The 20,738-nt window shown below is 39.3% G+C and overlaps 1 protein-coding gene across 1 annotated transcript in view; it reads right to left on the bottom strand.

Moving 5' to 3' along the window:
• Positions 1-20,738, bottom strand: part of ADAMTS17 (ADAM metallopeptidase with thrombospondin type 1 motif 17) — a 918,064-nt gene that overhangs the window by 60,814 nt on the left and 836,512 nt on the right. The window contains exon 20 of the mRNA XM_042783577.1: positions 13,231-13,435. Coding sequence (XP_042639511.1) covers positions 13,231-13,435 — 205 coding nt within the window. The remainder of the gene's footprint in view (positions 1-13,230; positions 13,436-20,738) is intronic.

Below are 20,738 nucleotides of genomic sequence, written 5' to 3'. Positions count from 1 at the left end.
TCTCCCTCAAGGTGTTTAGTTGTCTTTGATAAGCTATTCCAACCTTGTCCCCTGTTAAGTTCTGTAATGTATGTGGATAATTTTGTACCACAAGTACATATGTAAGACTATCTTCAGCCAAATCTATCCTTGGTCTTGGTTATATTCCTGTTCACCTAGCAACACCCGATCTTCTCACCTGTCTATGCATTTACCCATAGCCTAGTGTTTGCTGCCACTGGCAATGCGATATTGTGCATATAATAGTATTTGCTTCTGTTGTCTATATCTTTTGTGCATGTTTTGGGGTCCTCCTTTTCACTATTGTCATTGTCTTTTCCTTCACCCAAATCAGTATGTGACTCTTACCTAGTCAGAAATAAACCCTCCTATCTCCTATCCCTGGTAACCAACAAAGTGAATTTCCTTCCCTGTGTAAACCTTTCCTTGAGTTTTTACAATAATGGACTCATTCAATCTTTGTCCTTCTGTGACTGACTTATTTCACTCAGCAAAATGGCCTCCAAATTCATGCACCTTATGAGGTGATTTGTGGATTCTTCATTATTCTTTAATGTTGCATAGTATTCCATTGTGTGAACATACCATAATTTGGTTGTCCATTTATCTGTTGATGGGCACTTAGGTTGTCTACATCTCTTTGCTAAAGTGAATTGTGCTGTGATGGACATGCGTGTACATATGTCTATTTGCATCCTGGATCTCATCTCTTTAGGATATATTCCTAGTAATGGAATTGCTGGATCAAATGGTATTTCTACATCCAAATTTTTAAGGAAATGCCATACCATTTCCCACAGTGGCTGTGCTATTTTACAGTCCCACCAGCAGTGTATGAGAGATCCAATCTCGCCACATCCTCACAAGCATTTGTTATTTTCTGTCTTGTTGAACTTTGCTATTATTGCTGGGGTGAGAGGATGTCTTATTTTTGTTTTGAATTGCATCTCTCTAATGGCTAATGAGTGTGAGCATCTCCTCAAGAATTTGATGGCTGCCTGTATATCTTCTTTATTGAAGTGTTTGTTCATGTGCTTTGCCCATTTTTGAATGCGATTATTTGTGCTTTTTATTTTGAGGTGAAGTTTTCTATAAATTTTAGAGATAAGTCCCTTGTCAGATATGTCATAGCCAAATATTTTTTTCCAATCTGTAGGTTCTCTTCTCACCCATTTGGAGAAGTCTTTGGAAGACTTTCTTTTGTGGGGAGTTTTTTAATGACCTGTTCAATTTCTTCTTAAAAGAATTTAATTTTTAAAAGTTCTCAGTCATCTATTTTCTCTTCTGCTGCTTCTGCATTTTCTGTTATGCATGATAGTCTATTTATGCCAAAAATTAGGGCCTGCATATTTGCCCTTATTTTATCTTTGATGAACTTTATGGTTTTGGGTTTTACATTTAAGTCCATGATCCATCTTGAGTTCATTTTTGTGTATGTAGTGAGGTATGGGTCTTGTTTTATTTTTCTGCAAGTAGATATCCAATTTTGCCAGCATCATTTGTTAAAGAGGTTATCTCTCCCCCATTAAATGGGTTTTGGCCCTTTGTCAAAGATCAGCTATCCATAGGTGGATGGATCTATGTCTTGATACTCGGTTCTGTTCTGTTGGTCTATTCATCTATCATTGTACCAATACCACACTGTTTTGATTACTGTGGTTGTATAGTAGGTTTTGAGATTGGGGAGTGTGAGACCTACTTTGTTTTTCTACTTCAGCAGTGCTTTGCTTATCTGAGGTCTCTTTCCTTTCTATATAAAGTTAGTGATTGGTTTTCCCATGTCCTTACACAATGCTGAGAGAATCTGGATCGAGACTGCATTGAATGTAGAGATTGGTATGGGTACTATTGACATTTTCATGATATTCAGTCTTCATTTCCATGAACATAGTATGTTCTTCCATTTATGCAGGTCTCTTGTAGTTTCTTGTAGTAGTGCTTTGTAGTTTTGTTTGTATAAGTTTTTGTGTCCCTAGTAAAATTTATTCATAAGTATTTTATCTTTTTGGTAGCTATCATAAATGATATTGTTTTCCTTATTTCCTTTTAAGATACCTCTTTGTTGATGTAGAGGAATCCAACTGATTTTTGTACGTTGATATTGTATCCTGCCACTTTGGTGAAACTTTGTATTAGTTCCAGTCACTTTCTTGCTGAGTATCTTGGATTTTCTATGTATAGGATATTGTTATCTGCACATAGAAATAGCTTTACTTCTTGCTTGGTCTTTTATTTCTCTTTCTTGCCTTATTTCCCTGGCTAGGACTTCCAAAACAATGTTAAATGGAAGTGGTGATAGAAGGCATCCTTGCCTGGTGTTCTTTTGCAAGAGAAATGGTTTGAGTCTTTCTCCATTGACAATAATATTGGCTGTTGGTTTTTCATATATGCCCTTTATTATGTTGAGGATTTTCCCTTCTTTTCCTATTTTGCTGAGAGCTTTGAACAGGAATGGGTATTGGATTTTATCAAATGCCTTTTCTTCATCAAATGATATGATCATATGGTTCTTTTCTTTTGTATTATTTATGTGATAGATTACATTGATTGTCTTGCTGATGTTGAACCATTCTTGCATACCTGGTTGAATCCCACCTGGTCATGGTGTATTATTTATTTATTTATTTTTGATATATTGTTGGATTCTGCTGGCTAGGATTTTGTTGAAGATTTTTGCATCTATATTCATAAAGGATATTTATCTGTAGTTTTCCTTTTTAGTGGTGTCTTTAAATGGTTTTGGTATCAGGGTTATCCTTGCTACGTAGAATGAATTTGGGAGTATTCCATAATTTCCTATGGTCTGGAATAGTTTGAGCAGTATTGGTGTCAACTCTTCTCTGAACGTTTGGTAGAATTCTCCAGTGAAGCTCTCTGGGTCAGACTTTCTTTTGTGGGGTTTTTAAATGACCTGTTCAAGTATTCTATCTCAAACTGGGTTAGTTTTTGTTGTTGCTGTTAGGCACCATCGAGTGGTCTCTGACTCATAGCAACCCTACGTACAACAGAATGAAACACTGCCCGTTCCTGTACCAGCCTCACAATCCTTGCTATACTTAAGCACATCGTTGCAGCCACTGTGTCAAGCAATCTCATTGAGAGCCTTTTCCTTTTTTGTTGACTCTCCACTTTATCAAGCATGATATCCTTCTCTGGGGAATGGTCCCTTCTGACAACATGACCAAAGTAGGTGAGATGAAGTCTGGCCATTCTCGCTTCTAAGGAGCATTCTGGCTGCACTTCTTCCAGGACAGATTTGTTCATTCTTCTGGCAGTCCATGGTACTTTTAGTATTCTTTACCAACACCACAACTCAAAAGCATCAACTCTGTTTTGGTCTTTCTTATTTATTGTCCAGGTTTCACATGCAGATAAAGTGATTGAAAATACCATGGCTGGGGTTAGGTGCACTTCAGTCTTCAAATAGACATCTTTGCTCTTCAGCACTTCAAAGAGGTCTTTTGCAGCAGATTTGCCCAATGCAATACATTGTCTGATTTCTTGACTGCTGCTTCCATTGGTGTTGACTGTGGAACCAAGTAATATGGAATCTTTGACAACTTCAATCTTTTCTCCATTTATTGTGATACTGCTTATTGGTCCAGTGAGGACTTTAATTTTCTTTATGTTGAGGTGTAATACATACTGAAGACTGTGTAGTCTTTAATCTTCATCACTAAGTGCTTCAAGTCATCTTCACAATCAGCAAGCAAGGTTGTGTTGTTTGCATATCACAGGTTGTTAATAAGTCTTCCTCTAATCCTGATGCCATGCTCCTTTTCATGTAGTCCAGATTCTCAGATTATTTGCTCAGCATACAGATTGAATATGTATGTGGAAACCATGATGTGCTCCCTTCCTGATTTTAAACCATGCTGTATCCTCTTGTTCTGTTTGAATGACAGCCACCTGATCTATGTACAGGTTCCTCAGGAGCACAGTGTTCTGGAATTCCCATTCTTCTCAATGTTATCCATAATTTGTTATGATCCACATAATTGAATGCTTTTGCATAGTCAATAAAACACACATAAACATCTTTCTGGTATTCTTTGCTTTCAGCCAGGATCCATCTGACATCAGCAGTGATATCCTTCATTCCATATCCTCTTCTGAACCCAGCTTGCATTTCTGGACATTCCCTGTGAATATACTGCTACAACCATTTTTGAATTATCTTCAGCAGGATTTTACTTATGTGTGATATTAATGATACTTCTTAATAATTTCCACATTCTGTGGGATCACCTTTCTTTGGAATGGGTATAAATATGGTTCTCTTCCAGTCAGTTGGCCAGGTAGCTGTCTTCCAAATTTCTTGGCATAGATCAGTGAGTGCCTCCAGCACGGCATCTGTTTGTTGAAATGTCTCAGTGGATATTCCATCAATTTCTGGAGCTTTTTTTTTTTTTTTTGCCAATTCCTTCAGTGAAGCTTTGATTTCTTCCTTCATTACCATTGATTCTTGATCATGTGCCACCTCCTAAAATGGATGAACATTGACCAATTTGTTTTGGTACAGTGACTTTGTGTATTCCTTCCATGTTCTTTGATGTTTCCTGCATCATTCAATATTTTGCCCATAGAATCTTTCAATATTGCAACTCAAGGCTTGAATTTTTTCTTCAGTTCTTTCAGCTTGAGAAATGCCGAGCATGTTCTTCCCTTTTGGTTTTCTAACTCCATGTCTTTGCATGTTTCCTTATAATAATTGACTTTGTATTCTTGAGCTGCTCTTTGAAATGTGTTCAGCTCTTTTATCTTGTAATTTCTTCCATTTGCTTTAGCTAGTCTCTGTTCAAGGGCAAGTTTCAGAGTCTCTTCTGACATCCATTTTGGTCTTTTCTTCCTTTCTTGTCTTTTTAATGATCTTTTGCTTTCTTCATGGATGATATTTTTGGTGTCATCCAACAATTCATCTGGTTTTTGGTCACTGGTGTTCAATGTATCTAATCTATTTTTTAGATGGTCTCTAAATTCAGAAAGGATATAATTAAGGCCATATTTAGGCTCTCCTGGACTTGTTTTAATTATCTTCAATTTCAAGGTGAACTTGCATATGAGCATTGATTATCTCTTCCACAGTCAGCTCCTGGTCGTGTTTTGGCTGAAGATATTGAGCTTCTCTATCGCCTCTTTCCACAGATGTAGTCGATCTGATCCCTCTGTACTCCATCTGGCAAAGTCCGCTCCATTTATGTTGTTGAAAAAAGGTATTTGCAATGAATAAGTCACTGGTCTGGTAATATTCTATCATGCGACCTTCAGCATCATTTCTATCATCAAGACCTTATTTTCCAACTACTGGTGACTATTCTTTGTTTCCAACTCTAGCATTCCAATCACCAGTAATAATCAACACATCGTGATTGCATGTTTGGTCAATTTCAGAATGTAAAAGTTGGTAAAGATACTTTAATTTCCTCATCTTTGGCTTTGGTGGTAGGTGTGTAAATTTGAATAATAGTGGTATTAACTGGTCTTCCTTGTAGGTATATGGATATTATCCTATCACTGACAGCATTATATTTCAGGATCTGGAAACATTCTTTGTGACAATGAATGTCATGACATTCCTCTTCAATTTGTCATTCCTGATGTAGTGGGTCATATGGTTGCCTGACTCAAAATGGCCAAAACCAGTCCATTTCAGCTCACTAATGCCTAGCATATCGATCTTTATGCATTCCATTTCATTTTTTACAAATTCCCATTTTCCTAGATTCATACTTCTCACATTACATGTTCCAGTTACTAATGGATGTTTGCAGCTGCTTCTCATTTTGAGTCATGCTACATCAGTAAATGGAGGTTGCAAAAGCTTTACTCTATCCACATCATTAAGGTCAACCCTATTCTGAGGAGGCAGCTTTTCCCCAGTTGTATTTTGAGTGCCTTGTGACCTGAGGGGCTCATCTTCTGGCAATATATCAAACAATGTTTCAGGGCTATTCATAAAGTTTTCCAGTAATATATCAGACAGTATTTCACTGCTTTTCATAAGGTTTTAACTGCTCAATTCTTCAAGAAGTGGATGTCCTCTTCCTTCTTCTGAGTCTGTCTTAGTCTGGAAGCACTGCTGAAACCTGTCCACCATAGCTGACCCTGCAGTATTTGAAATACTGGTGGCATAGCTTCCAGATTCACAGCAACACACAAACCACCACAGTATAACAAATTGACAAATGAGTGGTGGAATAACTTAGGTAAGTGTTGTGTTTCTAGAAATTTGCCCATCTCTTCTAGGTTTTCAAATCTGTTGGAGTACAGTTCTTCATAATACTCTGTTATATTCCTTTTTATTTCAGTTGGTTCTGTTTTAATATTGCCCTTTTCATTTATTATTTGTGTTACTGCATCATTTCTTTCTTTTCCTTTGTTACATTTGCCAACCGTTTGTCAATTTTGTTAATCTTTTAGAAGAACCAGCTTTTGTCTTGTAGATTTTTCTCTACTGATTTTCTTTTCTGCTTAATTTATTTCTGCTCTGATCTTTATTATTTCCTTTCTTCTGGATACTGTAGGTTTCTTTTGTTGTTCTTTCCATAATTGTTGGAGTTGTTGAGTTGAAGTCTTGATTGTGATTCTTCTTCTTCTTTTTTTTTTTAATATATGCATTTATTGCTATAAATTGACCTCTGAGTACTGCTTTGCTGTGTCCCAAAGGTTTTGGTAAATTCTATTTTCATTCTCATTTGTTTCTAGAAATTTTTTATTTCACACTTTATTTCTTCTGTTACCCAGTAGTTTTTGAGCAGTGTATTATTTATTCAGTTTCCATGTCTTTGACTTTTTTTTTTCCCTTTGGTCTTCCTAGTATTGATTTCTAACTTAATAGCAGTTTGATCTGAGAAGATGCTTTGTGGTATTTCAATGTTTTTAAATGTATTGAGACTTGTTTTGTGGACTAATATATGGTCTAGTCTGGAGAATGATCCACGTGCACTGGAGAAGAATGTATATTGTGTTTTTGTTCGGTGGAATACTCTGTATATACTTATGAGGTCAAGTTGGTTGATCGTGGTGGTGAGCTGTTCTGTATCTTTGTTGATTTTTTTCCCCTAGTTGTTCTTTCCTCAAAAGTGGTGTGTTAAAGTCTCCTACTAGTATTGTAGAGTTGTCTATTTTTCTTTCAATTCAGTTAATGTTTCTTTTATGCATTTTGAAGAGCTCTGGTAGCATAGTGCCTAAGGCATTTGACTGCTAACCAGAAGGCTGGAGGTTCAAACCCACCAACCACTCCTCAGAAGGAAGACTGAGCAATCTACTTCTGTAGTGATACAGAAACCCAAGGAGGGGTCACTATGAGTTGCATCCGACTCAATGGCAGTAAGTTATGCATTTTGGAGCTCTTTCATTGGGTGCACAGATATTTATTATGGTCATGTCCTCTTGGTCAACTGACCCTTTTAACATCATATAGTGTCCTTCTTTGTCCTTTATGCTGGTCTTCACCTTGAATGCTATTTTATGAGAGATTAATATTGCCACTCCTGGTCTTTTTTGGTTGCCATTAGCTTGATATATTTTTCCCCATCCCTTCATTTTTAATTTATTTTTATCTTTGTGTCTAAATGCGTCTCTTATAGACAGCATATTGATAGATCTTATCTTATCCAATCTGCCACTCTCTTTCTCTTGACTGGTGCACTTAGTCCATTTATATTCACTGTAATTAATGATAGGTATGAATTTATTATCATTCTATTGTGTTTTTTGTTGTGTTGTTGGTGATTTCTTTGTTCCAAATATTTTTCTATACTGAGTTCATTTTGTTATGAAGTATTTTTTCTCTTTTCTTCATTATTGTTGGTTTTGTATTTACTAAGCCCTTGTAATTTTCTTATTTCTCAGTTTAGTTAGAAGGATTGTTAATTTTCTTTGTGCTTACCCTGAAGTAAATTCTAATCTCCCTAAGTTTGGAACAGTCTGTTCTATAAAGACATTGTCCTGACTCCTGTCCACTTGGAAGTTTTGTAATTACAACATTTATTCCCTCTATTTGCTTTGTTGCTGGCATTGTTTGCAGATTGACTTCCCTATTTCTCTATTTACATTCTTTTTTTGTGAGATTATGTTGAGAATCTTTTTCTGGGCTGGTTTCTAGGTGGTGGTGTCAAGTGTCTTGATTTTAATTGTTATTCTCTGTTGTGGTTTTTCTATTGGAAGTACTCCCTTTATCATTTCTTGCAGGGTTGGTCTGCTTTTCACAAATCCCTTCAATTTCTGTTTGTCAGGGCATGTCTTAATTTCACCCTAATATTTGAGGGGCAGTTTGGCAGGATATATAATTCTTGGTTGGCAATTATTTTCCTTAAAGGTTTTGTATATGCCATCCAATTGCCTTCTTGCCTGTATGGTTTCTGCTAAGAAATTAGAACTTAATTTTATTGGTTGCCTGTTATAGGTAACATTTCACTTTTCCTGAGCTGCTCCCAAGATTCTTTCTTTGTCTTTGGTTTTGGAAAGTTTGATTATGATATGTCTTGGTAACTTTCTCTCGGGATCTATTCTGTGTGGGGTTCGTTCAGCTTCTTGGATGAATATCTTTTCTTCCTTCATGATATGGAGGAAATTTTCTGTTCTCAAGGCTTTGACAATTATCTGCTTTTTTTTTTTTTCTTCCTCTTCTTCTGGGATTCCAATCATGAGTATGTTATTTTTTTTTTTCCATGTCATCCCATACAACTCTTAGGTTTTCTTCATTTTTCTTAAATCTTTGTTCTGATTTTTCCTCATACAAGCTGGCATCAAGGGATTTGTCTTCTAGCTGGGAAATGTGCTGTTCAGCCAGTTCTAGTCTACTCTTTTGTCTTTCTAATGTGTTACCTATCTCTGTAATTTTAGTGTTCATCTTCTGGAGTTCTAATTGTTATTTTTGTATGATTTTTAATTGTGTATTTGTCATTTTGCTCTTCAATGATTTCCCTGAATTCTTCAAGAGTATTGTCTGTCTTCTCATTACTTCTTTTTATGGTTTCCTTGAGCTCTTGGAGGGTCTTATACATACATATGTTTTGAATTCCTTATCAGATAGTTCTATTACTTTGGGGAGATTTCCTAATTCTTTAGTTTGGACACTTATCTTCTTCTTATTATTTTTTGAAGTTGTCATTTTCTAGACATTTTTAAATTATTGTCTTTATTTGTTAGTTATGTACTGATTTGTTTCACCCAGGTTTTATATTTTACTTTGTTTTAATATATCTGGAAGTGTGGAGCAGGTATACTTCTTTGGTTGTTAGCTTGGCTGTGCTGGGTCGCTCTCCAGCTTCCTCTGTGTTGGTGGGTCACTGGTGGGGATGTGGGTATAGGTCTCTGTTCATCATGGAGAGGAGTTGCAGTTGGGATGAGCAGGTGTTGTCCATCTGTCTTTGATCCTGAAGTGTAGGAGCTATTGGTGTTATCTTTTGGGTGAGGTGGTCAGTGTAGTAGCTATGGCTGACTTAAACAAAACAAAACAAAACTCACTGCTATTGCATCAATTCCAATTCATAGCGACCCTCTTTGGGTTTCTGAGGGGGTTAATTTTTATCGAAGTAGATTGCTCAGTCTTCCTTCCATGGAGTGGCTGGTGGGTTTGAGCCATCAACCTTCTGTTTAGCAGTCAAATGCCTTAGGCACTATGCCACCAGAGAGTTAATATGTTCCTCTCTTTTGATGAGGCAGGGGATCGGGGGAAGCCAAGGAGAAGAAGGAGAGATGAAATGATAGAATAAAAAAAGATGTTAAGTAATAGGGAAGAAAGAAAAAGAAAGAAAACAAAAGTGCATGGGTGAAAGCGATGAAGGTTTAGTAAAATGAAAGAAGACAAAGATGTAAAGTGGTAAATGATTGATAGAAAGGAAAAAAAAATGGGTAAGATGAAAATTAAAAAATGAAGTAAGGATAAGGTATTTTAGGAGGGATTTTTCTAGTTATGTTCAGTCAGCGGCCCTGGGAGCTGGCTGTTGTGACAGAATCTGCTCATTCACTGGAGTACCTGTGTAGGAGAAAGGAGATTGATGCAAGAAGTGACCTCCAGGGGAGAAAGTTAAAGCTTGTTTTTTTGTTCTTAGTGTGAGATGGTTCAGTCAGTGACACAGAGTGGAGAAGGACAGCTGCAGCCTTTCGCTCTGTTTGGATCAGTTTGCAGATGGTAGCATTTAGCCCTCAATCAAAGCCCTGCAGTTCAAACCCATCAGCTGCCCAGTAGGAGAAAGGACATCTCTTCTCCCTGTAGATCCACAAGGCCTGAAATCTCAGGCTTCAGTTCCACTCTGTGCTAAAAATGGTTGCTAAGAGTTGGACTTATGCCCACTACTGTGGGTCTCATTTGAGGTTTTGTTTATTCACAGAGAGTTTCTCTTCCCTTTCCCTTACTCTCTTAGGGTCACTGCGGCAGCTTAAGCTATGGGAGGCCTGATACATTTCCCAGCATGATCTTCACCCACAGGCACAGTTTTAGTTCACCTTGAAATTCTCCTGATCTATTATGTGTCTTTAAGGCCTATGGGTTCCATGAAGTTTTTTCTTTTTTTCCTCCTCCTCAACCTCCTTTGTGTTTCTAATGCTCCTTTAGCTGGGCGGATTTTTCATGTTTCCCAGTCACTTAACCTGCTCCCTTTCCCCGTCTTCACTGGATCTAATATTTATCTTGTCATTAGATACTTGTAACTTTAGGATCACTATTAGTATCTGTTTTACTGAGTTTCTCAAAATCTCTGTTGACAGAGAGATCTGGCACATGGTCTGTTAGTAGGACACCATCTTAACCCTCTCCCTCCATAGTGTTTTCAATGACTGATTTTCTGGAAGTAGATCTGCAGACTTTTCTTCTGAGGTATCTCTGGGTGGACTCATACCTCCAACCTTTTGGTTAGCAGTTGAGTACATTAACCATTTGCACTATGCAAACCAGCTGTCTTGTCAATTCCAACTCATGGTGACCTCATGTTTATCAGTAGAATTATGTCCTATAGGATTTTCAATTGTTGACTTTTTTGGAGTATATCACTAGGCCTTTCTTCTGAGGTGCTGCTGGATGGACTTGATTCTCCAACTTTTTGGTTAGTAGCTGAGTGCTTAATGCTTTGCACCACTCAGGGACTCCTACAAAGATATAGATATTTCTTTAAATCTTGCTCCAATTGTCTCATGTTTTCCAAATATGGTGCTCTTTAATGCTATAACAAAAATTGACAATTTCAGGCTTGGCTATTTTGGTAAGAAGGCACACACACACACACACACACATATATATTTTTTCCTCATAAGACAATTTAAGTGGAAAATTTATAGTTTTGATGAGATTAAAATATACATCTTGTCTGGATCAAAAGCCAGGTAGGTGATCAGAGGCCTTAAAGCTCACCTGATAGGGATGGAGGGTACTGCCTACTTACTCACACCCCCTCTAGCAGGTAGTCCAAAAAAATTCCCTTGAGTGGTAAAGTTGCAAACTTAAGTACACATAAAGAAAAGAAAAATCAAAAACAATACTTCTAAAATTCTTCCTTTTCCTAAGCAATCATAAAGGGCAAGTTAGAGACTCAGGCCTTTCAACAGGTCCATGTCAAAGTCTGTCTGAAAACCAAACCATGTTTCAGAGTAGCTAAGGGCAGCCTTTTCGTTCATTTAAATTGGGCTGAATACTTTCTTATTCAAAATAATTCCAACTGTTTGGCAATAAAAAGAAACTTTAAAAATATTTTCCACACTGGAGAGTGTCTTGGACTAAGCTTTTTTTGAGTTTTCTGAAATACTTGTGATTAAGGACCTGAGTGAAGCTTGTCCTTTATTCAGTGACTTTTTTGTTTCATAGACCAAAAATCCAAATCATTAATGTAAAGTGGGCCTGTGACGATGATATCATCCAAGATAAAATATTTCCAGGATCATTCTTCAAAGTTAAAATGTAAGGCTTAATCGACCTCTTTCCAAAATGCTTTATGGCATGAGATTTGTAGCTTTGACTTGCACACTAAAGACTCTCCCTCCCAGCATCAGGCTTTTGCAATATACAATGATTGCCACAGAGTTAAAGGAAAATCTGGAAGCGACCTTCCCAAATACATCATACGTATGGGTGAAAGGATTTAAAAATAAATAAATAAAGAGAATATGATTAGCCATTGAAAGTTTTTAAAGCTAGGTTACGAGCACACGGAGGTTCACTATACTAGTATTTATTTCTGTTTGAAATATTTTATAACCAAACAAACAGAAAAACAAATAGATCACACAACAGTGCAAATAGTTCCAAAGGAAATATCAAAAGGTGTATCTATATCTATATAGATGTGTATATAAAAGCAAAAAAAAGACAACCCTATGTGTGCAGAATAGAACTGTGCTACACAGGATTTTCAAAGGCTGCACAGATCACCAGATCTTTCTTCCAAGGCACCTCTGAAAGGATTCAAACTTTTTTTTTTCCCCTAAAGCAGGTATCAACATTTTATTCCATCTCTTATTGAAATTAAAAAAAATCTCATTAAATCTTTTTTTTTTTTTTTGGCAGGGGCGGGGTACATTTCATTATGCTTAAGGTGAAAACTTACATAACAAAATTAGCTTTCCATTCAATAGCTCATATACAAATTGTTCCGTGACATTGGTTGTGATTTCTGCAATGTGTTGTACTCTCCCCATTTATAGCCTGGGTTCTCCATTTCCAGTTGTCTGATTCCCCTGCTCCTCCCTACCTTCTCATCTTTGCTTTTGAGCAGATGTTGCCTTTTTGGTCTCTTACAGTTGGTTGTTCTAAGAAGCACATTCCTTCTGGGTGTTGTTGTTTATTTTACAGGCCAGTCTATTATTTGGCAGAAAGGTGGTCTTCAGGAGTGGTTTCAGTTACAGGTTAGAAGGTTGTTTTAGGGCAATAGTCTTGGGGGTAACTCCAACCTTTCAGTTAGTAGTTGAGTGCTTAACTGTCCATGCCACCCAGGGATATAGATATGTGAGTTTTCACAGGAAATGAGGTCAAACTACTTTTCACTGTGATGTTAACATACTCATTTATCAAAAACAAGGGGGAAGTGTGTTGCTATCTCAAACAAAACCTAAGAATATGTAAGCTAGAAAGCAAGTTTGAGGTGATTTGGGGATCAGAAGGACTGTGATTCAAGGGAGTGTATTGGCAACTCACAAACACAATGAGGTGAAAGGTAATGTTGAGGCCCCTGTGAAGAGGGCCTCAAGGTCCTCCTGTTGGTGACTTCTCTACCAACAGGAAGCCCAGGTACCCACCTGTGACCACTCTGATGCCTCCCAGATGGACAGGCAGTCCTGGCCTTCGCAGCTCTGCACTGGTGTTGGCCGGGGGCCTGGGCAGTAGAGGGGCCGTGTGGCGACATGTGTGCCATTCTGCAGCTGGTACATGCAGGTCACCTCCCGGTGCTGGATGCCTTTCTCACAGGTTGCCGAGCAGGGGCTCCATGGCCCTGCTGCCCACCTGTCCAGAGGGAGGACAGACAGTGAGAGCACACTTGCATAGAGAGGCCAGCTTACCCTGAAGGCCTTCCAGATGGTCATAGACATAAGCCTATGGTGGCAGTGAGGAGACAGACTCAGGGACCTGTGCAATGTACTTTGGAAATAATTCCAGAGTCTTGAAGCAGAGGGTGTAGCTGGAGTGGTTACTTGGATCAATGGTCTACTTGGCAAAGAAACTCTTCTGTACAAAACACGCTTATAGTACACTGACTTATTGTCCCATTGGCCACTCCCTCCTGCAGTGGGACTACAGCGCTGGCCTGTTGTTACATGGCCTATCATGCATCCTGTGGGAGGGTGTCCACCCACTTTCATTGATGTTGTGCCTGGTCACATGGCATGATTTGCTCCACAGGTATGTGTGGATATGATTGTCATGCTTGTCATGTTCAAGTAGAAGCGCTACATGTGACTCTATGGTTTAGCCCTGACCCTCTGTTTCTACCCTCTGTCATGACAATGGCAGATCCCAGTACAGGGGACAACCTACAGCACGGGTTCTGGAATAATATGACACATGGAGCTCAATCAGGCATACCTACCCCAAAGCTGCCACAGCTTTCATGTACTATGAGACAGAAATGTTTTTATTTTGTTGTATATCATGGAGATATTGAAGTTGTTTGTTACTGCTGTAAAAGCTAACTAGTACAGCCTCTGACACAGGGTTGTCCTGTCACAGCTTGAACATACCACTCTGCTTTCCAAAGAGGGCAGACCTTGCTGGGTGGTGACTGTGATGCTTGCGTATGGCAACTTGGGGGTCCTGGGAAGCTTAGTTGTTGGAGTAATCAGCTTGAAAATGCTGCTCTAAAATATTGTTTCCCTGCCTAGATTTCAACAAACCCAATTCTGACAGGGTCTCTGGTGGCTTCAAGGTATTGGAAGGAAGCTGACAAATTTAGGAATCTTGACTTCTCAGGACACAAATGGAGCTTTGGGTACCCTTTTAAGAACAGAAAAAGACTTTTGCTTTGGTCTCTAGGTGAGCCAGCAAGCTCTGCCCTCTTTCTTGTCCTTGCTCAAATATTCCTTGCTCCCAGGAGCCTACCACTTAGCAAAGCAGCCCAACACATGGTTGGATAGCTCTGACAAACATTTGTTTCTTCCTTATCAGTCAAAATATCTCTAACTTCTACCTGAAACAGAAAGCTGATCATGCTACCTCCCTTTTTAAAAACATCTAGAGGGTTTTCTTGCTGACAGGGGCCTCTCTTCACCTCCATTTCAGCTTACTTGCTCATTCATCTGTCCATTCACTGTATACTTTTTTAGGGTTCATCATGTGCCAGGCACTGTTACTAGGTTCTGGTGATGAGGCAGTGAATGGAACTAACTCCCTGCTTTCTGGAGTTTATATTCTAATGGGGATAAACAGTAAGCCAAAGAACAATATAACATTGTATATAATGTTATATGTAAATTTAGAACATACCATCAGTAATAAGTGCTTTAGAGAAAAAGTAGAGCAGGGCAATGGGGCATTGGTGGTTAGTGACAGAATGTTTACTTTTCATGAGGGAGACCTGGATTTGATTCCCAGCCAATGCACCTGATGTGCAGCTATTAGCCATATGTCAATGGAGGCTTATATATTACTATGATACCAAACAGGTTTCAGTGGAGGTTCCAGACTAAGACAGATGAGGAAGAAAGGCTTGTCCATCTACTTCTAAAAACCAGCCAATGAAAACCATATGGGTCACAATGGTCTGATCATGTGGATGACACAGGACTGAGCAGTGTTTTGCCACATTGTGCATGGGGTTGCTATGAGTTGAGGGGTATCTCGATGGCAGTTAGCAACAACAATCAAGCAGGTTAAGGGAGAGAAAGGAGCAGTAAGCAACATGATAGGCCTCATTGATAGGTGTCATTTGAGCAGAGAATGGAAGGAAGTGGGGAGTGAGCCATACAGAGATCTTGGGAAAGAGCTTCAGGCAGAGAGCACAGCAGGTGCAAAGGCCCTGATGCAGGAGCATGCTGGCAGAGCTGGAGAGCAGAAAGGAAGTCAGGGTGGCTGGGGTGAAATGAATGAGCAGGAGGACTGGAGCAATGTCAGGGAAGAGGCTACTGCAATGGGTAGCCTTGCCATACATAATTTGGCCTTTAGTCCTGGTCCCTAAGATTCAATGACTGGGGGGCTGACCAGGTGGCTGAAGGTCACACAAAAGGCAGCATATGTGCATCCTAAACTCCCAGCCAATCCTGTATTAATTTATTAATAATTAATAATCCTTTATTAGTTTTCCCTGGCAGTTCAAACCCACCAGCCACTCCTCGGAAGGAAGGTTGGGCAATCCTACTTCCATAGTGATACTGCCTCGGAAACCCAAGGAGGGGTCGCTATGAGTCGGGGCTGACTCAACGGCAAAACAACAACAACAACAACAACAACAATATAATAGATTACCACAAACATCACAAATTTATTTTCTTATAATTCTGGGGTTTAGAAGCCTACACAGGTCTTGCTGGGTTAAAAAAAAAAGCTGTCCTTTCTCCCTTCCTTCTATCTCTCCGCTCTGTGCTGAGTTCTGACATATAGACATGAATACAGCACAGTGGTCTGGGAGACAGACAGACAATCAGGAGATATGTGCGAGGCTCTCTGCTGAGGTGGAGATGAGCATGGGCTGCAGGAGCACTCAGAGGCTCATTGCTCACCTCATCTTGTGGTCAAGGGGTTTGGAGAGGAGCTGTCTGCCCCAAAGTCTGCAAGCACGAGCAGGGGATGTTCGGGAATTAGTGAGCCCACTCCAGGCTTTCATTCAGTGGCTATTCATCATTCTAATACTTGATGGATTGAAAAACTGGCAAAAGGAGTGATGGTTAGAAACAGGTAGGAAAGAGATGGAAGAGAAAAAAGAAGTGTTTCCTAAGTCTCAGGTAGGTAAGACTCAAGAGAAGAAGCTGATCTTCAGTTTGTGCCAGTACCTGGTCCCTGCTGAGAATCTGTATGTTGAAGCCTAAAGTATGTGATAAGCATCTACAAGATAATCTTCATGCCATGTACACAGACACTTCGCAATTTGTGTTTGCTATTTTTTTCAAGTCAGCTTCTTGCTCCTGATTTTGACAAATACATCAGGACATGGTAGGAAGAAAATGATTTTCTTGAAACTTTCTTTCTTTCTTTTGGCTCATAGAAACCATTTCACCTGAATAACTATGGCTTCAGGAGATCTTGTTTACCATACTTGAACCACGCTGTACAACTGAACGGTAGAGTAAAACATCATTAATTCTAAATCTAGTAATTTGGGAGAGGAACTACAGTTACATGAAACTATTTATATTACAATTACAACTAGCCTTATTTTTTTCACTTGTGTTCCCTAAAATCTTAACAGCAACTTTATTAGTAAAGTTTAAGTTAGCATACCTTGAGCAATACAACTGTAATCTTTAGAAAGTCACAGTTAACACTTTCGTAATTTCCTCTGAGGGAGGAATTTTCTTTTTGTCCAGCACAGACTCAGCTCCTCTGCATGTAGTTCAAGTTAAATATTTCTTAATGAGATACTTTGGGCAGCACAACCACTACAGGAGACACTATTAGTTTCCCATTATTGCTATAACAAATGACCACAAACACTGCAAATTCATTATGTTACAGTGTGGGTCAGAAACTTGACATAGGTCTCACTTGCCTGAAATTAAGGTATTAGCAGGGCTTTTGGAAGGTCTGGAGAAGAATCCATTTCCTTGCCTTCTAGAGACTTCCCACATTCCTTGGCTTGTGGCCCTCTCCTCCATCTTCAAAGCCAGGAATGGTGGGTTGAGTCCTACCCACATCACATCACTTCAACCTCCTCTTCTGCTTCCCTCTTCTACTTAAGGGCCCTTGTGATCACATTGGGCCTTCTCAGATAATCCAGGCAATCTCCATATGTTAAAGTCAGCTGCTACCTTAATTCCCCTTGGCCATGTAACCTATTTATAGGTTCCAGGAATTAGTATATGGACATTTTGGGGGGCCATTATTCTGCTGATCTCAGACCTCATCACATCTATAGTCCTAAACAATTTTAGCTTCTATCCAAAGTTCAGTTTCTATTCAGTTGCAACTTGGTTGAAGTTCAAACTTGGTAAAGATTTTGGGAGATCTGCTGAAATGTGCTGCAAAGAAACAATGGCATCATCAAGGTTATAGTTTTCTGGCACAGTTATTTTATGTTGAATATACAATGAGTCTCAAATGCAGATAACAGAAAACACTGGGAGATTATTTACTTTCAACATGTCTAAGTTGTAAGAAACAGTGTGAGATGTTGTATTTCAACACAACCTGAGCTAATGAGTGGTCTGTCCAAGAGGTAAAGCATCAACTTTAGCCATCCTCAAAATAGGTGAAAAGGAACGATCTGGCATTGAGTAAGCACCTACTCTATGCAATCTTGCTGCAAGGAATAGCCCCTAAACTACCTGCCATCAAGTTGATTCTGACTCATAGCGACCCCCTTTGGGTTTCCAATGTGGTAAATCTTTATGGAAGAAGATTGCAGTCTTCCTTCTGTGGAATAGCCCCTAGATTATCTAAATTAATCAAAATAAGGAAAGAAGATGCCTGACTATGATTCTCTAAGCACTTAGAGAGGCTGGCAAATCCAGGCACAGTACCAAATTGACCCACCCCATTGAATAGCTTTTGACTCATGGTGACCCCATGTATTATAGAGTAGGATTGTTCATAGGGCTTTCTTGGCTAATATCTATGGAAGCAGGAGCTCTGGTGGCATAGTGCCTAAGGAATTTGACTGCTAACCATAAGGCTGGCAGTTCAAACCCACCAGCCACTCCTTAGAAGGAAGGTTGCGTAATCTACTTCTATAGTGATACCTACCACCTTGGAAACCCAAGGAAGGGTTGCTATGAGTTGGATGCGACTCAACAGCAGTAAGTTTTGTTTTGTTTTATGTATGGAAGCAGATTGTATCAGGTTTTTCTCCCATGAAGTCACTGGGCAGATATGAACTGCTAACATTTAGATTAGCACCCAATTGCAAACTTCTTGTGCATCAAATAGGTCACATATAAAAGCTATCACAGTATAAAAAAGAATGATGGGAAACAGTTCCAGAAACTCCAGGAAGCCGTATACTAGAGCAGCTGTAGGGATGGTTCATTTGCTCAATGGATTTTTGGTCTCTAGATATTTCCATGACCATTTCACAGCAAACCCTGAACCAGCAGCTGCAACATTTGGCCCAGTTCACCCGTGTGTACCCATCAAGGACTGGCCATCCTGAACTCTGCAATCACACCCATGTTCTCCTTCACACTTGATGGACAGGCTTCCTCTATCTGAGCCCTGAGCCGTCTTTGGTTGTTGGCAACTTCACGTTGACCTTCAGGGTCCAACTCAAGCACCAGTTTCCCCAGTGCACTGTTACACAGTAAAGCAATTGTCTGCTTGTATGTTTTTCCCTCCTTTCTGGGCCACATACTTAACTGAGTTTGGTGATGGTATGGACACTGAGCTGGATATTCCAGCCCTTGTTTCAAGCTCTGCTGTGGATGGCAAGAACTTTCACAGGGCACCTGCAACTCCACTGACCACGTGTTCCATGAGCCCTGGGGAAGAAGACGTGCAGAGGCTGGCTGGCCAAGTGTCCATCCTCCTGGCCCTTTCCCTACACAACAACATAAGGGCCCTGGGCAGGGTCATACTTGTTATATGTCAGAGACAAAGGCGCTCACTCAGCTCTCAACAGATCAGATCCAGCAACTCTCTGATGAGAATAATCAGAACACTGCTTTCACATGTGCCATTTATAGTCTCTGAAGATATGCTGCAGCTTTTATTGACCAGATGTCTGAAAGGAGGGCTGTGACTTAACAAGCTGGGCTGCAACGCCCTCCCCTGGGAGCTAGGGCAACACTTTACAGCTGCACATTAAGCTTCAACTCATCATTCCTCCAACTAAAACCTGAGAACTTATGAGTTCTCATATGCATTTCCCTGGAAAGTAATATTATCCACATATTTGTTTTTTAAGGGAGGAAATGAAAACTTGTGTGCATCATGAGGAGTGTACAAGCCCTTCTGTGAATATGAGCTTTTCTGGAAGCACATATTTCTGCTCTAAGAAAGGTCCAGCAATGTATAGAGTTCTGTTTATGTGCTGTAGAGGAAAAAATTAGAACTATGAAAGAAACAACTTTCAGTTTTGAATCTCACTAAAATCACTTATTTTTAGGTGTGAGTGTATTACTCAGGTATTAGTTTTAACCCTTATAATTGAGATGGGTGACTAAACAGAACCTGACAACTTTCCACATTTTCCAGAAAAAAAGTCTTGGGTCATTATTATTATGGGCCATTGAGTCAGCCCCAACTCACAGCAACCCCTCCTTGGGTTTCCAAGGCAGTATCACTACGGAAGTAGATTGCCCATCCTTCCTTCCAAGGAGTGGCTGGTGAGTTTGAACTGCCAGCCTACTGGTTAGCAGTCAAGTGCCTTAGGCACTTGGCTACAGTCATTAGAGTTAGAGTTAGTTCTTATATTCTGGGAAAAGAAAGGAAGGAAGGAAAGACTTCAATGCTAAAATATGGTTTAAGGTGAAATATTTCTAAAATATTTTATCTAGAGATAAAAAAAAACTAACATTTTGACAGCTTCCTATGTGCCAGGCATGTCAGTGACATGATTTCACTAATTTGATCCCTACAATGATCCTACAAAGTATGGACTATGATATCTAGGTGAGGCACAGAGAGGTTAAGGGACTTGCTTATCATACAATTCATCCATATAAAGTGTACAATTTAATGGCTTTTAGTATATTCCAAGGTTGTGCAGCTACCACCACAATCAATTTAGTAACATTTTCATTACCCCATCCCCAAAAATCCCATACTCCTTAGTTGTCATCCCTCAATAAGCTCCACCTTCCCCAGCCCTAGGCAACCACTAATGTACTTTCTGTCTCTATGGATTTGTCTGTTCTTAACATTTCATAGAAATAGAACCATACAATACACCCTGCTTGTGACTGGCTTCTTTAACTCAACATAATTTTTTTTTTAAATTATTTTTTGTGGTGAAAACATACACAAGAAGACATTTGCCAACATAACAACTTCCACACTTGCAGCTCAGGGAAATTGATTACATTTTTCATGTTGTGCTATCATTATTGCTATTCTTTTCCAAAATATTCCACTACCTATTAACATAAACTCAATGTCCCCAAAATAAAAGCTTCCCCTTTCCTTCTCCCTCCTACCCTGGTAACCACAAATAATAATCTTTGGT

Source organism: Orycteropus afer, unplaced genomic scaffold, assembly GCF_000298275.1.
Source record: "Orycteropus afer afer isolate SDZICR_OR568_19922 unplaced genomic scaffold, OryAfe1.0 scaffold00019, whole genome shotgun sequence".
Classification (NCBI taxonomy): Eukaryota; Metazoa; Chordata; class Mammalia; order Tubulidentata; family Orycteropodidae; genus Orycteropus; species Orycteropus afer.
The sequence above is the reverse complement of the archived record's forward strand: the minus strand, read 5'-3'. Positions and strand labels throughout refer to the sequence as shown.